The sequence below is a fragment of the Populus nigra genome, chromosome 18 (assembly GCF_951802175.1).
Source record: "Populus nigra chromosome 18, ddPopNigr1.1, whole genome shotgun sequence".
Lineage (NCBI taxonomy): Eukaryota > Viridiplantae > Streptophyta > Magnoliopsida > Malpighiales > Salicaceae > Populus > Populus nigra.
In genome coordinates, this window is record NC_084869.1 from 2759224 (window position 1) to 2781772 (window position 22549).

General features: G+C 33.6%; 2 protein-coding genes across 5 annotated transcripts; one reads left to right on the forward strand and one right to left on the reverse strand.

Moving 5' to 3' along the window:
* The first annotated feature begins 2239 nt into the window (after nucleotides 1-2239).
* Nucleotides 2240-6196, forward strand: LOC133678529 (uncharacterized). 2 transcript variants are annotated; one of them, XM_062100858.1, is made up of 4 exons: nucleotides 2240-2526; nucleotides 4087-4197; nucleotides 5637-5779; nucleotides 5822-6196. In XM_062100858.1, the coding sequence occupies exons 1-4, from the start codon at nucleotides 2410-2412 to the stop codon at nucleotides 5910-5912; spliced, it is 462 nt and encodes a 153-aa protein (XP_061956842.1). In that variant the 5' UTR covers nucleotides 2240-2409; the 3' UTR covers nucleotides 5913-6196. The 2 variants fall into 2 exon arrangements, with proteins under 2 accessions (XP_061956842.1, XP_061956841.1); XM_062100857.1 differs by having other exon boundaries at nucleotides 2242-2526; nucleotides 5637-6196.
* Nucleotides 6197-6854: 658 nt separating this feature from the next.
* LOC133678528 (probable cyclic nucleotide-gated ion channel 20, chloroplastic) lies at nucleotides 6855-21512 on the reverse strand. Of its 3 annotated transcripts, none has more exons than XM_062100854.1 (13): nucleotides 21103-21510; nucleotides 19221-19704; nucleotides 16819-17010; nucleotides 16279-16377; nucleotides 15653-15790; nucleotides 14466-14714; nucleotides 13814-14086; nucleotides 11998-12143; nucleotides 11025-11102; nucleotides 10445-10574; nucleotides 9951-10197; nucleotides 9644-9806; nucleotides 6855-7214 (listed from the first exon to the last, which is right to left on the reverse strand). In XM_062100854.1, exons 2-13 carry the CDS (start codon nucleotides 19686-19688, stop codon nucleotides 7088-7090), a joined length of 2310 nt encoding a protein of 769 aa, XP_061956838.1. In that variant the 5' UTR covers nucleotides 19689-19704; nucleotides 21103-21510; the 3' UTR covers nucleotides 6855-7087. The 3 variants fall into 3 exon arrangements, with proteins under 3 accessions (XP_061956838.1, XP_061956840.1, XP_061956839.1); XM_062100856.1 differs by lacking the exon at nucleotides 21103-21510 and adding an exon at nucleotides 18232-18272 and having other exon boundaries at nucleotides 19221-19400; XM_062100855.1 differs by lacking the exon at nucleotides 15653-15790 and having other exon boundaries at nucleotides 21103-21512.
* Between the last annotated feature and the right edge of the window lie 1037 nt (nucleotides 21513-22549).

Sequence of the window (22549 nt, forward strand, 5' to 3'; positions counted from 1 at the left end):
AAATGATCTTCGAAACCCTAAATATAAAGCCATGCTCATGTATATTGAACTATATAAATTCGGCCCTTGTTGAAAAACCCAACATGCTGACTTATTCTCAGTACTGTGACGACGGGTGGAGTAACCTAGCCATGGCAAAGTCGATAGAGTTAACCTAACTAGCTACTGGGCATAATGCTTTCTAACTATATCACTTAAATACCCTAACAAATTAAATGGTCCATTCATATGGTGTTTTTAATTTGATAATTAATTCCTCACCATCTTTCAGCTATATTAAATTTGATTGCCTTGCCAAATCTTACACATATGGCCTTAACTAAATACACGGCTGGGTGGACAAGCACGAAAAACCGCGTCTGAAACTAAAGTTTGTCTCAATTTCCTCACCAGCAGAACGGCCTGAAGTAGCCATTGAATTAATACTGGCATCGATCGACAAGGTAGAAGATTTAACTGTTCATAACAATCTGCTCACGTGATTCAGAAGATGATGATGAGCTTTGGTTTTGGGGGTGTTTCTTCACAGCTTCACGTAGTTATAACTACTCCATGCCCATGCATTTACATGCACGAGCTAACAAGATCTGATAGCTTTAAAACATCTGCAATGGCAGTATTGTGCCTGTCCATTTCCAGATTCTTTACATCTTTTCCATAAAGGAAGGGCTTTGTGGGCCAAGCTTATGGAGCCTGCATCGCTTTGTTCAAGCAAGACTAGTAATTTCTTGAGTCATGTGCACATAACATAATATTAGTATTTTTATACGTGAGAACAAATTAATCCTAGTTTAATGTAGGGACTGAGATGTAGTGACTGAAGTTTAGAACATCTTTAGTAATGATCATGTAATAAAGCAGAGCTAGTTGCACCAGTTACCCACATAACTAAAATATATATTTTTTAATTTTCTAATTTTTTTTTGATTGAGTCCTGGTAGAAAGATGAAATAAAAAGAATTACTATCGCTCACACTCTCTGAATCTCTCTATATCTTCCTCTCTCTCAATCTGCCCTGCCCTCCAAGCTCTCTGCCTCTTTGAATCTCTCAGTCTCTTTGTCTCTTCAGAAATCAAACCCAGCAGCGATTGATGATGGGTTGATCAATGAGTTTGTGTGTTCTTCAAGTTGGTGATACAGAATTTTCTCTAATTTCGATGTGTCTGCTGCTTATGCAAAGAGTAATTTATGAGCACCTAATTCAACTGTACAAAGGTTGAATATTTTATGTTCTGGAAGGTCAAAAAAAAAAAAAAATCCTTGAATTAGTACGTTTTACGGGCATTGGGGGAAGGTGGTTTTTGCCCTTGAAAGCTAATTATACGACATAAACTGACGAGAAATCACATGCTTACTATTTTCTCTGGGTTTTTTTTTAAATTTTTTTAATTTTTTTTTAATCAAGGATTTAACAATAAGGGATGAGACTTATTTTTTTGCTTTCTGAGAAAATTACTTGATGTTGCGTCTGTAGTTAATTTGAAAGGTTCGGTAACATAAGCTAGCCCTTTTATCGTTGACTAATGGGGATTATTGGGACTTGAGAATGTGATAATTGTTTTTTTAAAATATAATAAAATAATATTTTTTTTATTTTTAAAAATTATTTTTAATATTAACACATTTAAATAATCTAAAAATATTAAAAATTTTTAATTTTTAGTATAAAAAACTAATTTTTTCAAAAGCGTGTTTTTGAAACGAAAAGTATTTTTTTTTATTTTTTAAAATTATTTTTTACATCAACATATTAAAAAAAATCTAAATATTTAAAAAAACTCTAATTTTTTAAAAATATATTTTTAAAATATAAAAACAAATAAAGACTAATTCTGCGGGGCTTTGCTTAATACTTGATAGATTCATAGGATTCCTCTAGAAAATCGCACCTGTGCATTTGAGCTGACTAGTGTAAATGAGTTTAATATGCGAGGAGGGAAAGGCATGTCAATACAAGGCATGGTCGGTTTGATCCGGTTTTTTATATAATTAACTGAATTAAAAATAATTGGTTTAAACTGATTTAGTTCGATTGATTTTAAATTAAAAAAAAAAAGATTTGATAATTTTTTGAAGTCATCAGACAGGTCCATTAACCCAGATCCAGGAAAAAAAATCATAATAACTGGATACTTACAAGGCTAAGTATAATCCAGGCCCATTGGTCCCTGAGCTTGATAAACTTGGACCCAGCTGTTAATAGTAAATACCCATGGGCCCTGATCATTCATGGAAAAAAGCAAGTGCTTTGTATCCTTCTTGCATTACCCAGATCGAAATTGATGGGTTTGAGAAGTGAATCAGAATCTGGAAGTGACTGGCTTTGTATTAATTGATGAACAAGGTGTGATTGTTGCAGATTTGTTGATGCAAGTGGAGAATTTGTTGCTGAATTATATATAAAGAAGATGAAGAAGTTGTTGGATTTTGGAAGAAGAGCCCTTTTCTATATCAGGGTTCTTTCCGGTTACGAAGAACGGAAAATCCGAAATCATCGATTACAACTTGAGCAGCGTCTCCGTCAGGTACTAGGTTTCTATAATGTTTTTAGATTTATTGCTGTCCTAAACCTTTTATTTTTGCTTAACTGTAGTGAATTCCACCTACTGCAATCCCCATGAGTAGCTTACAGTAATAATTGTTCTTGCATTTTAACCGACGGTGATTTTTTTCAAGCATTTTGGTAAAGATGATGGTGTGCAATCTGTTTTAGGGTTGTAAAAGATGCAAAATCCTTGCTTGGATGATTCACATATTTCCAGGTGTCGTTGGAAGTGTAGGCTTCAATTGGTGGAATAGTTTTACGGAGATGTATTTGATTGTTAGATGAGTGTCTATCTTCATGTAATATAAAGTGTTTTTGGTATTTTGCAACACTATGGTGCTAGTTGTAGAGCTGTATGCTGGACCTACAAGAGATTGTCTTACGCATCGATGGTTATGCTCCAATTCATGTGAAATAATTGTTTGATGATGGTAAAACAAGTGCAAGAGTGTGTGTGATGTTGACAAGCAGGACCTTCAGCATGTTGTATCTCATTACTTGTTTTGTTCGAGACTAAGCTTGGTTAAGTTTGATTACGCTGATAGACTATATCTCCTTTGCACTTTTAAGTTTGATAAACCTTTTCATTTTGAGGACTTCTAAACCATGGAAATGGTGTATTTGTAATACTTTTCCGGTATTGATCTTTCTCCTTGATGTTGTTTTTGGCCTTTATTTTACTTCTTATCATTGGTACTGACAAGATGAATAAAAAGCTTCTACTTTTAGACAGCTTTGTTAGAAATTGATGTTGATGGTGAAACTGAATGGACTAAGTGAGCTATTATGATAGCTTAGAATAACAATTTAAAACTGAAGACCCCCAATAGAGTTCAAGCCGTTCTTTATTTTCCTCTAAATCTCTGCTGCTTATTTCTTTGCATTATGTACATTATGTTTGTTTATGATTAATAGAACCTGCATTAGATTGAGGAACTGAGTCACAAGCTAATAGAAAAGGATTTTATATTCTTTTGACGGTAAGGTCTTTTCAATTGTATAAACATCCCCTTACATTGAATTATTGAAATACTTCTATTGCTCCTATAGGCGTGCTTTTGAACTAGACCTGATCTACTAGTAAAAGAGCATTGGAGGAGTTAAATGTTACAGAAGCACAACAAACAGGAGAATTCAACAATGACAACTTTTAGTGTGCTTCAATCTACATATGAATGAAGGAATAGTAATTTAAACTACCCAATGGCCAATAAAGTTAATGATTTCAACCAAGGCAACTAAATGCAAATCTGAACTCCTGATGCTGTGAGTAGACAATTAAGATCTTCCTTCACAGCAGTATTTTATAATCGGATAATCCTGTTTAAGCAAAGTTTTATTGGTTTGTTTGCATATTGACTCAAATTTCATATATCATATACTTCTTTTTTATTATTTTTCTGTTTGCTCTTTTTCTATTCTTGCCATTTCACATTTTATGTTTCCGAGTAAATGTATATTTTCCTCACCTATTGTTCTGAAACCCCAATCATTTGCTTCCACATTATATTCCATCTTAATGAGATCTCTCTCTGTACAGGCACAAGAAAGAAAGGAAGCCTTGAGAAAGATCCCTGAGCAGTTCATATTATCAGAGGTTCGTCGTATGGTTGAGGAAATGCAAAATTTGAACAAGAAGATAGATGAAATTGTAAGTAATGAGATTTTAGATACATTTATCTTATTTTACTGAACTGTTGGTTCTCTTTAGATTATTTTTGTGAATTCTGTATTACAATGTTGATCTCATTGTCAATATCATGAACAATCCCACAAACTACTTGCCTGTATTTTATGTTTCTTGAGTTTCCTTATAGAGAAAAAGTTTAAGCATTAAGGCTTGTTGAGAAATTATTAGGTTTGATCTGCTACCAGACAACTTATGATATTTATGTGTAGTTCTGTAGTAAGTTTATGCTTATTTATGACCGTCTTTACTCACAATTTATTATTGACCTGCATGCTTTTAGGTAAGTGATGATCTCATTTTGGGAAGTATACCTGTGAGAAAACATGAACAGATTGGAGTAATGTGCTAACACGCCTGAACAATGGATCAGTCTTTTCATATAAAACTTGATGTTTTGGACTCCTGGGTTCTTAATTTTGGTGAAGGGAGATTGTGTGTGAATACAACCAATGCCCGAGCAGGGAGAAAGAGGGACTAGGAATAGGTGTGGGATGAAGTGGGTGATCCTAGTAAGCTGGAATGCATGTGGTAGTTAAGGATGGGAGTACATAGTGTGATATGTGTGAAACATTGTCCAATGAAAGACAAGATATGAGTGGGGTGAGGTTTTGAAAAGGGAAGTAGTCAAGGAATGTTGATGGGTGTGATTTTCAAGGAAGAGATTTTTTGTGAAATGTAGCAATGTTGAGTTAGAGGGATGAATTGAGGGTAAAAAGAATCGCTCCCTGTTGCATATGTTTCATACCATTAATATGTACTTCTCCTACTTCCATTCTTTTTCCTAGTCCATCATTCTTTTAATTCTTACATTGCTTGTACACAAAAGTACATCTTTCATCTCTTAGATAGTGTTCGGATACTGTCGGGATAAAAGAGACAGAAATAGTGAGGACAAAGAGGACATGTCTCCTGTATTTCATGTTTTGAAAATATATAAATTCACTCGAATATTTTCTCAAAGACAAAACTATTTTATATTTTTGTCTATGTTTCTTCAATCAAATATATTTTTGTCTCTTTTGTATATATCATTTACGTTCTGAGACACTAACCAAATGCAACTTTAAAGAGTTCTTATTTTTACAGCAGCCTTAAAGAGTCCTTATTTTTAGAATGCCTCAATTCTACTTTTAACATTTTGAGAGGTGTATCTATGGACTTTTATCTCAAAATGAAAGCTAGTTCTTTTTACATATTTAATTTTGCCAGGTCATATTCCTGATGCTTTTCACATCTTCTTGCTTTTCAATAATCATTTTCACTGTTGCTTTTCAATGATCATTTTCACTTGTTTGAACCTAAAGTTAAAACTTATGTTTTTGTCCCCTCATCACCCTGCCAGGTGGCGTTTCTTAGTCTGATTCTATCCAAGGTTGGAATAACGTCCTACTGATGTGCAGGAGGCCACATTTGATGATTACCTTAAGCCAATCAATAAGCAAGCTGAGATTATAATGAAGACACAACTTGAAGGAGAGGAGAATTCAATGAAGGATATGATGAAGGCTATGCAAACACGGGCTTTGCTTGAGAAATATGAAGCAGAAAGAAAAGCAAATGTGAATGATGCAGATGCAGAAAGAAAAGAAAGAAAAGCAAATGTGAATGATGCAGATGCAAATCAAAGTAACAAGGAGACGGAACCCACCACCAAGCAGCACGCACAGATAAGATGACTAGATCTGGTTTTTGTAAATGCGTCTCTCTCCTTCCTTTGGTGACAATTTTTGGATGTGCTCATGAGTTTTGATACAATCACGTAAACCAACGTAAACCACCCTGACAGTCTGAATAATTGAGCCAGCATTTTATGACTTCTAGTTATCCTTATTGTACTTGGAATACATAGCAATGATAGGTGTTGCTACAAGAATGATTGTTGTGATTGATTTGCGTCTTGGGACAAAGGATTACGCTACAAATGATTGCAATGTGATGAATATTATTAGTTATGGACAAAGGGTGTTGCTATTGCCTCTCCAAATTTTACCTTTTATTATTATTGAACTGATAGAATTGCTCCCATATAGACAAGTAGACTATGAGGTATTTATTTTAGATTTGATGTCTTGATTAAAGCCAAAAACAATTACTTTGCTACTCTGTCTAAGCTAAAGTGAAACAACTACTTAGATTCTCCTTTTCTTTTCCATCTAAACACCCTCACCAGAGTCTCCATCAGTTCTTGTCTTTGATTCATCAACATTCTCGCAATGTCCAGGTTGATTATTGTCAATGATAACTCATGCCCAGATTTCTTAACCAGGTTTTTCTTTTGTGAAAGTTTTCTTACCAAGTTGTCTTCATGAAAGATAGAGAACCCACATCAAAACCGCTGCCTTGTTTGGTTTGAGATTTGTCTAATCATATATGTAATTGAGTCAGATTCTCAACAAGCCTTTATTTTTATTTGAAATGATACTATTTCAATTCTTTTTATAAAAAAATATTTGCTTTTGATTTTATGAAATGTGGACCAGGTTTGATAACGGCAAGTTACCCGGGTATAGATCGGTCTATATTTTTTTAAATCACAAGTTTGTTGAATGATCAAATCATAAACTAGAAAACCCCCAGCAACCTAAGCATGTTGACTGCAGGTTGAATATGAGGACATCTTTCTACAAGAAAAATAAAATTTTTAATAATATGGTTTCTAATACATTCATTATTCTGTTCCTATTGTTTCCTATTTCATATGTTGCCTTCAATTTTCATGGAAATGTTTTACCTTTAAGTACATCACGAAATTATTTAATTTTATTCTATTATATGCTAACCATATACATACATACATACCTATATATACATACATACCTATATATATATATATTAAAAGATACAAGAATATCTAAACCCTCGAGTTTGAAGAATGGTGTGATTGAGAGTTCTTGCTATGCTTCAGACGTTTCTGCCGATATCTCCAGGCAACTTGAATGAGGGTAGCAGCACGGGCTCTCCAGTATGGAGATTGATACCTGTCAGTCAGACAGAAAGCAAAACAAAGTCTGAATGAACAGAAGAAACCACTTGCTGTTTTAAGAGTTCTTTTCGCAACCATTGTTTTAAAAACAAATCCCCCCCCCCCCCCCCTGAAGTCTTAACTCAAAGCAAAATCATATTTATTCAATTTTTTACTTGAAATAAATCTTTGATTATAACACAAAGTCATGACAGGTAACTTCAGAATCTAGACTCTAATGCTGTTGGAACTTTAGAACCTTGGCTGATAAGTTAATCTGACAGCGATCCTAGCATGAAGATACATGATCAAGGCTGTGATTGTAGAACCATAACACCTTCACTGAAAGTTGAAGCCAGTACCATAAGCACTTTCCCTGCTTTAATTTCGTGATTATTCTTTGATGTTTGATTGACTCTTCTTTACAGGGAAAGGCGGCCACACACCCTCTTAATAAAGAAGGTGTTTACAAAACCTAAATCAGCAGCCAAATTACAGAAAATACTAAAAGATAAAGACATCAGACTTTTATTATGTACTAGACATAAAATACTGTAAATTATAACTGTGTAAATATGTTTTTACCCTTGCCAAAAAAACTAAGTAGGCCTGCATTTGGGGGTACAATTGTCCTTTCCAGATGATATACCCGTTATTGCAAAATTGATTGGGGACAAAATGATCCGGACATGTTTTTTTGTTACAGTATAATGATTATTTTGCCATCAAAAACAAAAAAAAAATTAAGCTTTTGATGAGGGGCTCGTCTTTTTTTTAAAAAAATTAAACAGTTAATTTATGATCATACCCTTAGAAGAGAGAAAATTAACAAGACCAAAGGGGCTTCTTTGTCTTCTTTATTTTTTAAAACAGTAAAAATGACAAAATTACCATTAGATTTCAAAAAAAACAAAGCTTGTTTGCAAGGATATTTTCGTCCTTTTGATATGATTTTGTTGTAGTTCTCAAGTGGGGTTAAGAGTAATTGGCTATTTTAACATACACAAATTATTAATTAAATTCAGAAATAGCTGGCACGTGCTAGCAAGTGAGCACTGCATGTGCCAAATTGCACCGAACACTACCTTTCAAGGCGGAGTTCAATATGCCTCATTATTTTCATCATAATGGTGAGGCGTGTGTTCGTAACCGTCACGTGGAGGAGCTACGACCACAAGTTTATCTCTCTCTACCTCTTTTCTCTCTCCTCCTAGAAAACTATGTTAGCCATTGCAAAAAAAAACAAAAAAGTCTGGCTATTTGTTTGTTAAGTTAAATTAGATCCACATTCTTTTGATTGCAATATATTTTGTCTTGAATCATTTATTGAGTTATTTTGTTTTTTTCAATTTTATCTTTTGACATTTGATTTTTATATCACATTAGTCCACATTTTTTTTTCAATTTCATCCCTCCATCTTTTAATTTTTTTTTTTATTAAAGCTATGTTTTCATTTCAATTAAACTCTCCAATCCCTCTAATTAATGTTTTTTTTCTCACCCTCATTTTTTTCAATCCTTTTATGTAATTAATTTGTTTTCTTGGCTTTATCTTTCAACATTTAATTTGTTGGAAATTCAGTTTCGTACAATCTTATTATTATGCATTAGTTTTTTTTTTAATATTGATTTTGTGATTATCTTCAAGTTTTTTCTATGAGTTTATCCCGATCTTATGACTTAGCTTATAATTTTTGCATGCCTTTTTTTTAATATAAGCTTTTTTTTAGTTTTCTTTCTATTTTATTTTTCAAGGTATTATTCTAATTCATCTATAATTGTTTTTATACAAATTAAGTTTATTTTTTAAAATAAAAAATGTTCATTTTTAAATTATATTGTTGAAGTGTTCAGTCTTGCATAATATTTTTTATAGTGTATATTTATTCAGTCAGTTTCATATGTTTATCTTTTAAATCATAGGTTTTTTAGAGTGTGAATTTATCTTTTATTTATTTACATAAATAAATTCAGTAAACACAATTGGATGCATATCTCATTTTTATGTTATGAAATATTTTGATCTTACTTGCATGGGCTTTTCAATTTCCATTCTGATTTTTTTATGTAAAAAAACACATTGAAGCAACTTACATACTCAGTAGTTTTTGAAAAAAAAAATTATAACCTGTGGCAAAGCACGGGTTAAATGGCTAGTCAAACTCTAAAATAACATCCCTTTTCTCATTCTTGTTTCTAAGTTTGTACACCAATGCATACTAACATGAAATTTTCTCCAATAAATGCATTTGATAAGCTCATCTACCTCCCCACCCCAAAAAAAAAAAAAAAAAAAAAGGAAGAAGATGTTATCTTTCAAGAGCATGCATAAGCCTCAAAGATGTTATAATCAGCATGCATGCAGTGCTTTCCTTGTAACAAAGTCAAACTGCTAAACTTATTAAACATGTATGCAAAAAATATATGTAAAGGCATCGAAATAACCTTATGGCTCCTTGGACGAGTGGATGGCGCAAGTTTCTTTCAAAAACGCTGGTGACTTCTTGAAGGTCTGCGGCACTGAGTGAAAATGCTTCTACATTTGTTAGGCACCTTACTGTCCTGCTACTAATCAAACGCTGTCCGGGAGTTTTGATTCTCCTTCCATCTGTGGAAAGAACCAAAATTCCATGCTCATGCTCTAATGGTGTTTACAGACGCCAACTACTGGAAGTTTGGCTTCCGAATAACTTAAAATGGTCTACAAAGAACTAAAATAGAATTCAATTTACTCTTAAGAATCATGATATACCTTTGAACACTGAGCTATGCTCAAGAAACCATGTGAGAAGTTCCTCACCACAAACATTCCCTTCGCCTAAGGCTACTACAGTGCCATCATGACCGATGCTTTCCAATTTTCCTCGCACGATAAAAACCATCTTCTCAACCAGTCCACCAACATAAAAAATCTCACTTCCCTTGATGTATATTTTTTGTTTTAATTTCTCACGGACAGCATCTAAGACATGGTCATCCATCAGGTTAAAAATCCAAACCTACACAATTTTGCAGATAAATGCATGGCAGGTTAGTCCAAAGTTTATGATTATGAAATCAGAAAGTCTATTTAGACAAAAAAAAAAAACTTGTCTTGCTCTTTTCCGGAGACAAACTGTTGAGTTTGATTGCAACCCTCAGCCAAATCAACTCAACAAGTTAGCAGCACTAAGGATCAGAAGGAATCAATGAGTATGAAGTACATAGCAAATCAATTTTATTGGCTTGGGATGTTTTATATCTTACTTTCTTGAGAAGTTCGAAGAGATGCCTTCTTATATCCCTCTGAAGGTCTTCCGGCAAATTCTCCATAAGCATTCCCTCATTTACACCTCTAGTAGCAGCCCAATGATACCGTTCAGCTTCTAACACTCTCCTACATGACAGCAATTTTATAAGTTACGAGATCCAATATCTAACATATGCCAAAGAATGCAACCATGCAAAGAAGTAAATTCTTACAAGCGCACAAGAAAAATAATAGGAATATTATAGATGGAAATGCAAAGAAGCAATAAAAGGGTATAGCAATAGGCATGACATAAATGAAAGAATATTTGCTTTGACACAGCAAAATGGTCCAGGAGGAAAAATATCACGAATTCCATTTCACTGAGCAAGGGTTGATGGAGATTACAAGGGTTTCTTTATTTATATGGAAGTGTATGGAATTTCATTACATTTCATCACAAAATCCATCATGTCAAGAAATATATTGTTAAAGTGTGTGTGCGCGGGCACGCGTGTGTGATGGGGAGAGAGGAGTTTACCCAAAAAAAGGGTAGAGAGAGAAAGAGATGAGAAGTTAAAAGAATATACAGCAGACCTTCTTAGTTCTTGTGGCAACCGCCGATGTCTCATCCACTGCTCAACGTCACGTCGTCTTAACGACATTTCTGACCTCCTAGAAGGGAGAATAGTGAACTGTTAATAAATAATGATTAATCAAGCAGATGGCATTCTAATCTACTTGCAAATACAAAACTAGGAATAGAAAACTAATTGGCGAATATGAATTGCATCATAATGCCGCCGCATCAAAATTGGCATGGAGGTTTTTTAAAATTTTCTTCTCAAGATGTAAATATTATAGACATCTATCTCATTTCTCACCCATCACTTTTGTCTTTGGAGATTTAAATTAAAAACAGTGTATTCCAGTAATGATGAACTTGTTAGAACAACAACAATTTAACAGCAGTAGCAGATGACATGGGCAGGAAGAAATAAAGAAGAATACCTGAAGAAAGAAATTGACAGGAAAAACTGCTATAGTTAGATAGTATAGGCAAGCTTTTAACGCGTCAAAATAAAGTTGTAACAGAGTTAGTTGGAAATCAGTTAGTTAGTTAAAGAATTGATACAAATAAGAACAATGCTGTAAATGAATGATCATTTTGGAAAATGAATACAATTTCTGCATTACAAAACTTCTCTATTGAGAGTTGGTGTTCAGCAGTGAAGTTATTTTGGTACTGGTTAATAATCCTACCTCTGGTTATTTTGAAAGAAACCATCACTATATAAAGAGTACATAAAATTTGGGAGAGATAGTGATGAAAAATATCTTTAAATCTGAACGCAGGATAGTCAGTACTTCGTCAAGCACAGCCTACAAATTTCTTCCTCGGTCATTTAACATGCACACTCTAGCCTAGGCCATCCATGCTTTCAAATAAGAACACTATTGAAATGGATGCACAATAATAACGTTTTCAAAAAAAAAAAAAAATCAAGTCATTATGAACAACTGAAGGTTTTTGGGTGACATTTGAGAGGATAAATTTCATAAATTATACCTCCGACCAAGAGATTGGAGAAAGTTCTGTATGTTTCCTATGAGAAAAGCAAAGAGCAAGAGGCCAAGTCCAATGATTGCCATGGTAAAGAGGACTTCCCAAACAAAATAGCTCGGTACTTGGTTTCCAGCAAGAGTACTGATTTGCTTCACAAAATTAAAAATATAATATTATGTCAGCAGAAAAACAGTTTAATTTGCACCAATATTGACACAATTATAAGATCAAATAGGTGTGTTACATGAAACGAAAGAGTTATTGAGAAGTAGCCCAAGAAATCAAAGGTTTCAAGATAACAAGGATTAAAATAAACCTAGTTTTGTAAACTCAAGCAACACCACCAAATGAAAAAGGAGGTGTTCTTAGCTTAGGTTAGAGAAGTGCATCAAAAGTGATTGATTACACCCATAGTTTCCACAAGCTAACCCGCACTCCGTCACAGGTCTAATAGTTTTTTTTCAATAAAAAGAAATTGAATACATGTTATTTTTAATTTTTTTTTAATATCAAATGATAAAATCTAAAAATAAAATAAGACAAAAAAAAAGATATTGACCCGCGTTAACTTTTCTAACGCGTAACCCGGGTCACTAGACTAGAAGCACTATACACGAAAAAACCACAAAGCTCAATCCCCAAAAAATCAAACAATAAAGGATGAAATCAAGAAAAAAAATCGATTACACAAAAGGATCTAAAATAAAAAAAAAATAGTAATTAAAAGAATTAGGGTAAAAATAAAAATAAAAAATAAATTAGAAGGCAACTATAAATTTTTAATTAGAGGGTTAAATTAAAAAAAAATAATTTTAACAAAAAAAAAGAACCAAACTGGAAAAATAATATACTATAAACTCTGATTAAATGATGAAATTAAAAATTAATAAGACTTTTACAAAAGGAACAAGAAAAAAAAATAGAAATCAAAATAATAAAAACCAAGTTGAAAAAAATAATATATGACAAATTAAAATTTAAAGACTAAATTAAAAACAAATAAAAATTTTACAAAAGAGTTAAGAAAAAAAATTAGAAATCAAAAGAATAAGGACTAGAATTGAAATATCAATAACAAGGAGGATTAACATATAATTTTCAGGGGATGAGTGAGAAAAGAAAGGGAGTGGGGGACCTCATCGATGACCAACCAACCAACCACCACTAACATGAAATGCACTAAAAGAAAGAGAACGTGGTGGTGTATCCAACGACATGACAGAAGGGCAAGCATTTTTTACCATTAAGAGGCACTGCACGTGCTGCCCATAGAGCTCGAGCACCTCCCACACACTAGCGAGTGAACAACACGCACCAGTAGCTTTTTTGAATTTAAAATTATTTAATCATCTTAAAATATATCAAATTGTACTCCATGGTTCTGGAATTAACAAAAACAATATGTGAAAAGACTAAAAATCCCGTGGACTAAAGGGTAAAGATATTTTTTTAATGTATTTTAAAAAATAAAAAGTTAAATACCCTTGGTCAATAGTATTAATTTTTTTTTATTTGAAGGCTAAAAAGGTCATTTTACTGTTGCTAAAAAAGAGAAAAGGTCACTTATACCATCGGTGAAATCTGTAATGATTAATCAACCATGTGAAAAGAAAAGACTAAACTAAGCCTTTGGTTTTTTCTTTGAAGGGATAAGAAGTCTATCGTGGTTTAAAGTTTTTGTTAATTATACAAGAGATGGAAAATTATGATTAGAGGAAGTATTTACTTGCTATTACTTGTTATGGAGAGAATTTCCAATTACATCATAATAGCTTAGGAAAAAGAAAAAAAATGATGTAAGATAGCATTATTCACATACCTGGAATCCCCAAAACAATGAATATATGTATCTGATGATGATATTTTTTCCGGTAAGGTTGACTGCTTTGGTATAGATTCCATAATCAAAACCATTTGGCGAACCACCCGTTTGAAAACAATTACTTGCATTGGGATTCTGTTTCCAGTTAGCCCATTTTGAATGAGACCCGTATTCTTCATTAGCATTCCCGCCTCCACAATCTATAAATTTCATGCATTCGTCTCGAAAACCAGTATAATGACAGGCATCACGAAGACATTGATTAACCCTCTGTTAAAAGAGTGGTAGAGTCATTTGAGTACTATCACTAACGCATCAGAATACAGAGCTAGTTTCAGATTTCGCTCAATTAGCCAAAAGAAGAAAGAAAGCAATATGCCGAAAAAGAAAACGATCCATGCAATGATAACGTGACAAAGAAAAGGAAATGTTATGCTAGTAAACCAAAATATTCCTTTCAATCTATCATTGCTTCAGAGGTTAAGAACTAGAGATTGAATATTATGAGGACATCGAGGGTGAGAACTGTGGAAAAAATGTATATGCATCTCTGGATGCTAGAGATCCAGAATAGTAACAGAGTTCATAATAGCTTCTGGATATTCAAAGGATAAGAAAATGTTTGAGAAATAAAGCTCAACACACTCACCTGCAACCCAAAGAGATACCAACATGACCCAATGATGTGACCAGACAGTATATAGGTGAAAAGATTTATAAAGAAGTTTGCCAATGCTGTCTCAAATATGAAGCCACTTGGAGACTGACCAATGAGAAGAGGAATAAACCTCCACAGCCTTGGAATGTACTGGACAAGAATAGCTGCCCGTAGAAGATTTTTGGCATTATTTGCTCCAGAGATTCCCAATCCCTTTGGTAGGACTACTAATACAATGATCTGCACGTGATTACCAAGAATATGGTATTAGATTCCAGTGCTAATTTATTAGACATAATTTACTGAATCTGGAAGAATACAATGTAAATTCCATTGAAACCATACAAGCAATCACATTATTTCATTTCCAGCATATGTGACGAACAAATTCAGAATACTGAATAGTTAACACTTCCATCAACCTCCAGCTTCTAACTCGAGTCTGTCACTCTAGTTAACTGTGAAGCCCTCCACACATGAATTCTTGTTTATTTTTCTTGTTAATTGCCATTTAATATTTTCCTAAAAATAGTCGCACTAATGTATGTCTAGTTCTACTCACACAACTCGCTTAGTTTTGCAATCTATTGTGATGTGATTTATAACAACACCAAGGATAGTCAGCTTCGAAAGTGGTTATCCAGATACTCTCCAAATCTCATTGTAGGAAAGAAAGATGGCACCTACATGTATATGACCAACAGTGAGATTAGGAGAGTGTTCATGGAGTCAATCATGAAGTGACTATCATAGCATTGCTCATTAGAGGCTGCAGCATTTCACACTTCACATTCGTTATCACTCCACCATTTTCAGGTTCTTACCAAGTCTTCATTTCAAATTGATGACATTATTTATCCTTCCAATATTAGGCAATCATACTCAGTGACGTGCTTCATTTCAAATTGATGACATTATTTATCCTCCTCATATTAGGCAATCATACTCAGTGACATGCTTCATGGCCCTAAGACCCAGTGCTGTCCCTGTGCCCGCCAGAATCCAAATTCATGTAATGACAAGCAATTAATTTCCACATCCTCAGCCAGGTTCAGAACTTGACGTTTAGATGCTTGTTATTTAAACATAAGAATATAGATACGACATGTTGTGTTGAATCCTAAGTAAAATTTATAAGGTCAATAGTTACCACGCTAGACAGAGAATGACTCACTAACCTGCGGGAGTGGTAATACCGCAAATAAGTCAATAAAGAAATATCCTCGGAGGTAGTGCTTAGCAATTTTCTTTGGATGGTCAACTAACTCTCCTGCACCAACCACTCTAGATTCAGGAGCAACATAAGCTAACCTAAACTGCAGAAAATAAATGAGAGTATTAATGAATCAATACTTGCAAAGAATAGTTTTCATATATCAGTCAAAGCTGGACTTTAAAAGAGCTTCAAGACAGAAGCAATGGAATTTGACAATCATACTTCAATAATTAAAGGAGCACAGAGACAAGCTCATCATTGTTTATAGGAGCTATTTTCATCACTGGGGTCATTTTATATGCCATCATGGGCTTCTTCACCTTTAAATTTTAATCTCAACTGTCATAAAAAGTTCTATGATCCTAGAAAGAAAGTTTTTGGCTAAAATTTCACATGATCTTTATAGCTTTAACTGTGTCAAGTGGTGTGTTACTTTTGAATTTATGGTTGACGTTACTACAAAGCCTACGATAAGTGATCTCTAAGTTCTAAATAAAAAGATTGACATCAGTACTAATGGAGATGACAGGACTAACAGCAGCTAGAAAGAAAGAAAGATAATCAGATTAATGTAAGGAGCTAGTGTACCTGAAGAAGTATGTTCAGTAAGTAGATGAGATCAGTCAAGCTCCTAAAAACCACAATTGTTTTAGTCAATGGCCAGTCAATAACTATGCAATTGTTTTCCTGCAACCAAAAATGAAAATAATGTAATTCCAAAAAAATACAAGCTAAAGTGTGAACTGAGGAGAATATCATATGAAATGCCTAAATAATAAAGCATTGAAGTCAAAAATAGATGAAGTATCTTAGCAATAACAGCAGCTTTTGAGCAATTATTATGAAAGTTTTTTTCAAATAGTTGTCTGTGGAATCTGGAAGTTCTATACAATCCAAGTAAAATCATGATCAGACAAAGACCTCATCATGGACCCTCTCAGCAATAGAATATCCATGATTAGAACACAGAAAATTGAAAGCCCTAAAACTTAACAAAATTGCTTAAAAGTTGCTAAAATCATGGTTTCAGAGCTGTATGTAACTGCATGTAACTGCATAATCTGTGAACAGTGCTATTTAACGCCACTCTAGCTATAAATTCTGGAACTATATGCAAGCTAAACATACCCGTTGCACCCATAGTAGGAAGAAAAACAAGGGATCGATGAAAATCGCCACCCAGCATGAAATGACAAAAAATTTGTTCCACTTCTGAACCACTTGAGCATGAGGATTCATAACTCTAGGAATATACAAGTTTATAACATCATTGAATCTCCTTGCCCAACCTTTAGCATCTCCATAGAGAACACTATGAAACTGCAAGAAGCACAAAAGCAGAAAGTTGGTGAACACATTGAGGCAGGTCCATAAAATTATTATAATATATAATAATCAAGACATGGGACAACATTATAAAGTAAAGCCAATCACAGGATACTGAATATTGTTTCCTACTCGTAGAATTAGAGAAGATACACAATTCACCTGCAGTTGGAATATAATTTTTTTGCAGGTAGATGCTGAAAATTTTATTTTATTTTAAGCCCATGTGACTGAGAAAGATTATTGAAAGAGCACACATAACTTTTCTCTCCGACGCATTCCCACAAGGGAAACACTGCTTCTTGATCTGGTTTGAAACTAGTCAACCCCTTCCATAAAGTTCTTACAAATCTACTTGGAGAAAAAATAGGTTTGCCTAGCTTCCTAAGTTAATCATGGCATAGGAACTTGCCAAAAAACTAAACACCAGTCTAGGTCAAATTTTGTGAATGCATCAACTCATCATCTTCACCATATGCATATAAGCTGTCAAAATCTCCAAAACAAAACGAACCTATTCTCTTAAAAGCTATCATAAAAATATAATAAATCTTGAACTTTGAAAAGCCAAAAGGTGAACTAGTGTTTCTTCTTCCTCCACCAAATTCCTCCTCCTTGAACCATGGTTTTCCCCTCCATCATGCCATAGTCATTAAAACCAACCAACAGAATGTCAAAGATCAGACCTTGAGCTTCTGCTGCCACTTATTTATGCCGTGGAAGAATTTAACTGATTACCAGGGTAAATTTTGCAAACAAATTCATGCAAATGAACATTCCAAAAGGCCACAAGAACTTAAATGGTTCCCAAACAGTTAGGGCTACATCCAAAGAAGAATGCAAACAGATGAATTTCAGATAAGCACATAGATAATTTCCAATTCAATACCAAAAAGAGAATATGAAATTCAACTACTTCCCAGCCAACAAAATAAGTCTATAGTCAACCATCATTATTAGGTATTATAAAGCTCAGTACCCACAGAGCATATGCAACTGGAGCTCATAAACCAAATCCCCCTCAGATAAATACAAGTTTAGTACTCCACAACCAATACCTAACTACATATACTTAAATCACAGTCCTCGATATAACATTTTTCCTTTTCAATTAGCTCAATTAAAAGAAAATATTGCTCAAAATAAGAGGAAACTGGGACACAATATCTCTGATGACATATAACACCTTTCAACCATAAAGAATATGAACATTACCTCCACTGGATCTGCACAACCTCTATTACCACCGCTTTTTCCTTCATGACAGCATCAAAAATTATTATCATAATCCCATTCCACCACTTTGTCGCCACTAAAAAGAACGGCCTCGAGAGTATGGACCAATCACCATTACAACTTTTATTTTAATTTGTGAGATTCATCACATCATGAATTCACAAGATTTCATCTTTTCACCAAGTGCAACCAATTTGGGATAGCATGTCAAGGAAACGAGAAGCCTTCTGCAAGATTTTTATTTCTAATCCCACTAAGCAACTAGGTATCACTTTCAAAGAGATGGCAATGAAATAATGGCCTGTTGTGAAAAAACTGCAGCAACTATTGATAAACATTGCAATAGGAGAGAAACAAAAAAAAACACAAGATTTAACGTGGTTCGGCAATGTCTCTACATCCATAGGAGCGAGGAGTTTTTATTTTTTACTATGTCAAAATAGGGTTACATGGTATATATTTATAGCAGACCCTAAACTGTCCAAGGAAACCTAGCTGCCTAAAGAATCCTAATTGTTCAAGAAGTATTAATAACTTTTACCCCTGTATCGTACCACGAGGGCATTGCCCTCGCAACCACCAACCTACTAGTTGTCTCTAGCAACAAAACATGAAATAAATCCTAGAGAGGCAGATGTTGTCATTCCGCTCCAACATCTGCCTATACGCCACAAACTACAACATAACCCACACTCGCTATGTTGATAACTATAGAAGTCATCATGAAACCAAACTAGTGATGGAGAAAATCCTAGTTTTATGATAGAATTACTCAACAAAAGTGACCAAGTAAAAATATATGCAACAAAATAGCCATTTATGGCTGAAGTCTTAATCATAATCCATATAGAAACTGGTTCCTCCTGTTTGAATAATGAAGGGCAACAAGAAGTAGCAGTAAAAATCCAGGATATCATAACAGCAACTCCAGAAGCTATAAGAATTTTTCTATTAGAACAAAAGCATACCCTGGAATCTTTGGAATGGTAATTCGATGGGCATGTTGTGCAGTAAGGATCATTGCACATCCCTAGTTGCCCAGACCTCATTAAGTGGGCATTTGTAGTAGTATACATGTCATCCCAGTCATTCGGATCCATTCCTTTAAAAGATAGATATCTTTCTGGCTTGGGTTCCACCTTTTTGTGAGCTGTTACACCATGATTTGCCAGGAATAGGTTTTCAGTGTTGCGGTTGATATATAGAGGACCGCTCATTTGTACCAGTGGAGCTTTTCTTTCACTACGCAGTGGACCAGTATAGCCAACAAGATTGGTTTCAAAACCATAGGACTCCATGGAATTCACAGGAATAGAAATTGATGCACTTTGAGTCCTGGAAAGAAATGGCGAAAATCGAGAATCCACCTCTTCATCCACTAACTTTGGATGAGTGTCTGACAGCATTGATACATCATCTTTTTCATGGTCAGCCATTTCTTATTAATAGGGCCTACAAAAGGAACAGAAAATGAAGACAATATTCAATACACATAGATGCATGTCCAATTAGGCAAGGAAAATTCATGAAGAAACACACTGAATATTTTTATTCACAAGAGCAGGAACCCAAAGGTGGGAGAAGAAAAATAAGAAATGCAGGCGAAACACCAGTTGCTCCTATGCTCGTAATGATTTGATGAATTCATGAGATCAATAAATCATTCTTAATAAATAAAAAAAGGTCATTCGGGCCAAACATGTTCAAGCAGAAAAATTATAGTTTAGTTTAGTTCCCATGGTTTTAACCTTTGGTGAAGTCGTTCAGCTTACTGAAGTAAAGCTCAAAAGGTTACATTTAACCAATGGAGTACTTACCATATTGCAATGGTTCTAGCTACTACCACTTGATCTATCAAAAACTTCCAACTGAATTTATGTCTTAATGCAAATGTATCAAAAATTGCAACGGTTCTAGCTACTAGCACTTGATGTCTCACTTAACAATCACCACCATCAAGCAATTTATCTTCGAGATACTTAAATTTTCCTGCGCATTTGAGAGATTAATCTCTATACTGCAACTTCCCTGGAATGGTTAAGACCTTTTCAAGCAACGTTAGGGAAGTTTTCAGCACTCAAGCCATCCAATGATTATTTTTGCTCCACAACTCATGATAAGCGTCAACCTTATTGACTAATTTTATACTTTCGTTATGTCACTCAATCTTGAACAAACCAAGTGACCATCCTATTGATAATCTGCAGCTGATTACTTCTTAAATCCTAACTTCACCAAGCGTTTCTATGTTGTGTAAAAACATCATTAACCAAAAGGACTTCTAGCAGACTCTATAGTGCTTACGTTGTAAGCAAAAAACTTAAAGACCTAGTTCAACATAGCATTACTGTAATAGTTATAAAACCCATCCTGGCGGATCAACCTGGCCCAGAGCTTAGCCTAGGCATGTTGTACTTGGAACCCTTTTTTATATTTGTAAAAAAAGAAGGCTTAAAAAAAAACGCATGAAACAACGTTGCTTCAAGAGATTTTAAAGAAAATCATAGCTTGGATGATCCGCCAACCCGTGCCTCAGGCCCGGTAAACCCTGGCTTTCGTCTTATAACAATGATTATTACTGTTAGCATTTTGATTAGAAAGCTCATGACAAAGCAGAGTATAACAATTCACAAATTTATTAGCTAGTTTTACACAATATTGATGCATTTAGATGAGACTGCCCGTATATGACTAGAACAGATATCCAATTTGACTGTAAAAGAACAAAATCATTCATGAACAGCAAAGGGTGTTAAACGTTTAAGCTAAATTACTGAAACCCACTTAAGAACTCACTACACAAAAACAAAAACAAAAACAAAACAAAATAAGTACAAAAAACGCACAAACCTGCTGTAACTCAGAAGCTAAGAAAACCAAACTGCATCATCTAGCAACGAGCAAAGCAATTCAAGCTTGAAAGAGCAGTTCAGAAAGAGAGAAAGAGAGAGAATTCTATGAGACTTCGGAAGAGACAGTGAAGACTTTAGTTTAGTGCTGCGTCAAGGGAGAGGGGATGACTTTTAGCCCACTGGCTTGCCTTAGTAGCCCATTGTACAAGGCATAGTAAGAACAGACAAGAATTTAATGAACGCTCCCACCTTAACAATGATACTTTATTCTCTCTATCTTATTCGTTGGCTTGTGTCATGCCAGATTGCCAGTTATTACCTGTCAACTACTTACGACTTGTTCTTAGTTGACTCTTTAGTAAAATAATAATCGTTCACATTGGCTTTGCCGTCAGTCAGCATTGGCGGGTACCATCTTCTCATGCTCTACCATGGGGAGGGTTTATCTCTCTCTTAATTTTCTTCAAATATTGTGAAATTTGAAGAAGGTAGTAGCTACTGTATTGGCGGATACTATCTTCTTGTATAGTTTTTGGATTGTGGTTTATCTATATTTTTTTAAGAAAATATTTTTAAATTTTATTATTTTTTAATATATTGATGTTAATAATAAATTTTAAAAAATAAAAAAAATATTATTTTAAATGAGAAGCGTGGAATAAATTAAAATTTATTAGTAAAAGTTAAGAATTTTAACTTCTGATTTAATCAAATTTTTACCTCAATTTTGTAACAAAATCTTGATATAAGTTAAAACTTATTTCTATAAGTTATAAATAAAAATGAATATAACTAAAATGGTTTTGTAGAAATGATACCAAACAAAAACAAAAAAATATGTAGTTGAGAATTCAAGCTTAATCATCAAAATACTTTTTAAATTATTTTTTATTATATAAGGCATTAAAACATTTTTTTTAAGATAATTTTGATAGTTTTGATGTGTTAAAATTAAAAATTAAAAAAATATAAAAAATAATATTTTAATATATTTTTAATTAAAATTTATTTTTAAAAATTATTATTCATCACAATTCAAAAAAACTCAAAGCCTAAAGCCACAAAATGAATTTTTTTAGATTTTGATTATATTATAATATAAAAACATTTTAATAGTAGATATCATCAAACACGTTCAGATTGTGTAAGGAGAATAATTCTAAGAAGTATCTTAATTGATCAGATTTTGAATTTATTCTTTAATAATCATGAATTTAAATTTTTTTATGATCATTGAAAACTTATATAGTTATTAACTTTATAACCTTTAAAATTAGTCGAGATACGTATAACTTAACCCGAATATTCAAATTAATAAGATAAAAAAAAAAATTTGAGATATCAGGCATTCTTGTGTTTGGTACGCCGAGAAATCTTGAGTTTCTAAAAATCTCGAATGCTCTAGCACATTCGATTGCCCAGGAAATATGATTCCTCCCTGAAAC

Bases quoted from the DNA above. Each gene is read 5' to 3' on its own strand.
- LOC133678528 (XM_062100854.1), bottom strand. From the start codon at position 19,688: ATGGCTGACCATGAAAAAGATGATGTATCAATGCTGTCAGACACTCAT. The intron at 15,791-16,278 runs GTACACTAGCTC...TATTTTCTGCAG, and splicing joins TACTGAACATACTTCTTCAG to TTTAGGTTAGCTTATGTTGC. The intron at 11,103-11,997 runs GTATAATTTATG...TCTCCCTTCTAG, and splicing joins CTCCAATCTCTTGGTCGGAG to GAGGTCAGAAATGTCGTTAA.
- LOC133678529 (XM_062100857.1), top strand. From the start codon at position 2,410: ATGAAGAAGTTGTTGGATTTTGGAAGAAGAGCCCTTTTCTATATCAGG. The intron at 2,527-4,086 runs GTACTAGGTTTC...CTCTCTGTACAG, and splicing joins TTGAGCAGCGTCTCCGTCAG to GCACAAGAAAGAAAGGAAGC. The intron at 4,198-5,636 runs GTAAGTAATGAG...ACTGATGTGCAG, and splicing joins ACAAGAAGATAGATGAAATT to GAGGCCACATTTGATGATTA.